Here is a 4,732-nt window from a genome sequence, read left to right on the forward strand (position 1 = left end):
GATCTTTGATTATAGCACCCTCTTAAATCCGTCGCTACATCCTCTCCCTATAAACACTTTCAAATTTATTTGAGGATAGCCCACATTGTGTGCGTTTCCAAACAAATTACCTTTAAGTGAAGTGGTTATCAAACTACTCAGCATATTCTGCATCTATAAAGCCTACTAACCACAATCTGTGTGTCTGGTAAAGAGGTGATAAGATCCGACACAAGGTCCGGTGCCCCAGTTCTTAATAATAATAATAATAATAATAATAATAATAATAATAATAATAATAATAATAATAATAGTTTATTCATTCATTTCAGTTATGTTTGAGCATTAACGTAAATGTTTAGAACTCGGTTTATCGCCCATAAAACACAGTCAAAGGATTTGTTAAATTCAAAAAACGTTGCTCATGGTTTTCAGATTGAGGACTCAGATTTCAGCGTTGCGCAAGAAGTTCACATCAGAAATCTTTTGACTTCACCAGTGCTGAACATTTATGAAATGGAGTGGCATTTATCGATTGCCAAAGTCGCATACTTTGTCTCGCATATATGCGAGACAAAGTTATCAAGGTATACTTTGTCTTGCATCCACACAATCAGACTATGTAAATTAAAACAGATCCCAATCGCCAGAAAGCACACTAATGTTAAAGGGCTGGACATCGCATTGAAACCATAGCGAGTAAAAACTGTGGTGAACTCATGTGTAGCTGTAATCTGTGGTGCATGGCAGTGGCCCGTATATATTGTGTGTATTGTTAGTGATGTCCCTCACACACCCCGCTATTATAAAATATTCATGGAAGACTTGATACAAGCCTGTCTGGTCACATGATTTTCAAGGTCACCCACCCTCACGTTTGTGTTTGAGAGCTACATACAATGCAGGCTAAAAAAAATTGTATACATACGCACAGACAATTCTGTTTTGTTCTACAGGAGCTTCTAGGATTATCTTCACGGAACATCAATTATTATTATTATTATTATTATTATTATTATTATTATTATTATTATTATTATTATTATTATTATTATCATCACACATCACGCTCAAGGTCAGGGTCTTTTTTGTCCCTCCCCCCCACCCTCCTTATTCTCTCTGTCTCTCTCTCTCTCTCTCTCTCTCTCTGTGTGTCTGTCTCAAACGCACGCACAGTGCAGGCTAAAAGAACTTGCAGAAAGCGCAAAGAAAATAACACGATTTGAAGTCTCTACTCAGTTTTGTTCTGGAATTATTATTATTATTATTATTATTATTATTATTATTATTATTATTATTATTATTCACGAAATATTGAACTGATATGAATTGCTAAGTTAACTTTATTTAAAATTAAAATACTGTTCACGTTAGTTCTCTGTAATGTTAATGTTATGGATAGAATGTTCAAAAAGGGAAGAAAGGAACGAGAGTTTTTGTTTAGCATTTTTTAAATAATATTTTTATAAATACTTTTTAACAAGTAAATATATTAAAACACATTTCCAATGTCTATGATAATAATAAGTACACTAATGATTTTTTCTTCTTCTCCCATACGCGGTTCTGTCACAGGCATGGAAAACCAGAATGCTTACCATTCCATGAGACAGGCTTCCACCACAGGGAGCGTTCCTCCAGAGGCAGACTTGGTAAGTGAATCTGGTCTATCGTGAACAGTTTTAATCAACAAGCGCAATATGGATTCCTCTGCTGTTTGTCTAATTTCGGATATCAGTTTTCAATGTTAAATAAAAGTTTGTTTGCCTCCTCAAGGCATAGAAAATTATTTTAAAAACATAACACCTTTATTGGGGTGGGACAAAATTTATTTAGTGTTACACTGTGATTTGGTTACTGTTTTACATGCGATATAAACAGTATGGAGAGCATAGTAGTTATGCTATAGGCTACTTGGCACGGACAACACTGACAGTGGAAGACACACACTAGACAGATATATTATCAAAGCAGTCAGGAAAGTTCTGTAATTACAGTCTGTGAGAGGTCCCACTTCCAGTTTCTTTACTTTTTTCCATTCACTGTTAATTATCTCAACTGTTACGAATTGTCCAAAGAGCAGTGACCTGCATGCTATTGAGTACTGCTCTTCACTTTGGCCACGAATTTTTTCTCCTTCACCCTCCTGTTCTGGAACCAGATGGTAATCTGTCGCTCTGACAGGTTGGTCACGGCCGAAATCTTTCTCCTCTTGTCCTTTGTGATGAACTTGTTGGCTGCGTACTCTTTCTCTAGCTCTTTGAGCTGGACCTTGGTGTAAGGTATCCGTTTCTTCCTGCCTCGGCGGAAAGACAAGCTGTCGTTCTGGTGCGCCACCACATCTGTCAAAGAGAAAAAGCCAGTCTGAAGGTGATGGGCTGCACACACCATGATACATTTTCAAGCTCTACACTCCACGATTGCTGTAATAGTGTAAGTGCCGATAAAATATTTGTCGAGCACAATTTAGCATCTTTAAGGAAGTGAACGGGAACTTTATGTTTCGATCGGACTGGATACAATCCTGCGAGGCAGACGGGAAACGAATATCTGCTGTCTGGGTTAAGTTCAAATTGACCTACAAAAAATGGCGTCTTTAAACACAGTGCACGCATCTATTCTACTCCACATAGACTGTCACAAGGACAGCATTTTGTGTCTTCTCTTGACTTTGTGTTTACAGTGTTTTTAGTTTAATTCTACATTTGTGCGATGTGTGTGTTAAATAAAGAGAGAAGTGGAGTGGGCGTTAGGGTTTTTCCTGTTCACTGTGAATATTGGGCCAAGAGGATTAATTATTTCCATCATTATTATTGAATTAATTACAATGTTAATAATGAAAGTAAATTTTCCTGTTTATTTAATTTATTTATTCATTCATTAATTTTAGCAGTGGCAGCAGAGTAACATGTCTCTCATCATAATAACCATTATGATAACCATTAAATTAACTGGAAGGCCCCAGCAATAAAATGATTATCTCACTTGGTTAATAAACGATATTGAACGAAACACCAAAATGTTTTTCACTCTGCACCAAGAGATGGCAATGCAAGGCTCATTTCTAAGTTAGAGTCTGCAACATGTTGGTATTTTCACAATATCAAGGATCCAATCAACATGACGTTAATTTTCACTTGTACGTGACGCCCTAAACTAGATGGGGATTCAAGGGCAGTGATTAACCTCAGCCATCACAAACCTCAAGCACATTATTGCCTTGCTTTTGCAAAGAAACTCGATGCATTAACCGCCTAATTTTAGTCCAAATTTATGAAGACGATAATTTACTATCGGAGCAAATTAATCATCCGAGATGTTTTTTGTTTTAACAAATGTCAATCCTTTAATTTCTTAATTGTTATTAAATGTAATTTTTATTAAATAAATATGTTCAGTTGCGTCATAGTTACAAAAAATCTGTTAGAGTTCTGTTTAACTGTTTTAAAATCGTTATTATGAACCTTGAAAGCAGCAGTACTCACCAGCAAGAGCGGACTTCCAGAGGTGGCCGGCCTGTCCCTGATCTTTGGAGCAGTACATCTGTCCTCCCCAGGCGTTGGTCAGAGCCCAGGGCTGGTAGCTGTCCATGGGCAGCAGTGTGTCATGGCGCGGTTCCCCGGTGCCGAGCGTTTGGACCACCGACACATCCAGGTAGCTGGCCATCGACTGGTATGGGCTGGCATAGCCATGGTAAAAGGCGAACTCCTTGGCCCGGTGGTTCGGATATTCGTCTGAGCTCACTGTTGTGTCCATGTACTGTGAGCTGAGAGCGGCTCCGGCCGCTTGTGTACAGGACTTAAGAGGAGCCCGACCCATCCTGCATGGGTAGTAGCCGTTACCAAAGTAGCTGTAGGGTAATGCGGTTGCGGCCGACGAGTTCTGGTGCGGCACAGCCGCACATTGCTTCCCCGAAGAGGCAGCGGTCTCACCGGAGCCTGAAGCGGACACATCCATTGTGGAATACCCACCTGAAGAGTGCACCAAGCTGGACGGGTGGCCACCCAGAGCAGCGGCGGCCGCCGAATGTGCCATGATGTTGCGGCACTGGCTTGCTGCAGTGGCAGCGGCAAAGTTGCCGCTACCTACCAGCCCCTCCATGTTCTTGTTCAACTCGTCCACGTTGTTGTCATACACAAACATTACCGTTTCCACTGGCCAGCGAGGATTGAGTACTAAAGAGGCTGTCATATGCCCACCCTTCCCCGTTTTGGCCTTCGTGTGCCTCAGACTCCGTCCGTTCCTGGCGCTAAGCTGCTACATTTGCTGAATGAGGCTGATCACTGGCGCTCACTACACATACATACATATACACACACAAATACAAACACACAAACGCAGCTCAAGAAATGTACTTGTACAGCACTATCATAGCACGGTATGCTGCTTTGTTGGAGTGACGGCGTGTCATTCGGTAGCAAAGACTCCCACTAACCGGCCGGATCTCCACTTACATCCCAGCCGCAGCCTTGACGCAACAAGCCCCCTGGACCAAGAAGTAAGGGGAGCATAACTATTGGATGAGACAGGGTGATCACGTGATGGGACAAGCGCAAAAAGAAGAGTAGAAGAGACTAGTTGAGGACTGTCAGTGAGAGGAGGGAAAAAGCATTTTATGAGTTTCCAGCTGTGATATGAGAAGGGAATGAGCAGATTCGCTTTAGCTTACTGTAGTTTGGTTTACTTTAGTTTGTCTCTGCAGCTGCCTTTGCGTCAGACTCAAGTCTGTGATGTGATGTTCTCTGGTCGATAC

General features: G+C 40.9%; 1 protein-coding gene across 1 annotated transcript; it reads right to left on the bottom strand.

Annotated features, from left to right (window-relative positions):
* Positions 1–2,073: 2,073 nt before the first annotated feature.
* On the bottom strand, positions 2,074–4,170 carry hoxb13a (homeobox B13a). Its single transcript, XM_085352036.1, has 2 exons — positions 3,465–4,170; positions 2,074–2,321 (listed from the first exon to the last, which is right to left on the bottom strand). The coding sequence occupies exons 1-2, from the start codon at positions 4,168–4,170 to the stop codon at positions 2,074–2,076; spliced, it is 954 nt and encodes a 317-aa protein (XP_085208162.1).
* Positions 4,171–4,732: the final 562 nt, after the last annotated feature.

This window comes from Diplotaxodon limnothrissa, linkage group LG4, assembly GCF_057381915.1.
Source record: "Diplotaxodon limnothrissa isolate DT_005_m linkage group LG4, D_limnothrissa_male_GT1.1, whole genome shotgun sequence".
In the NCBI taxonomy this organism is placed as follows: Eukaryota; Metazoa; Chordata; class Actinopteri; order Cichliformes; family Cichlidae; genus Diplotaxodon; species Diplotaxodon limnothrissa.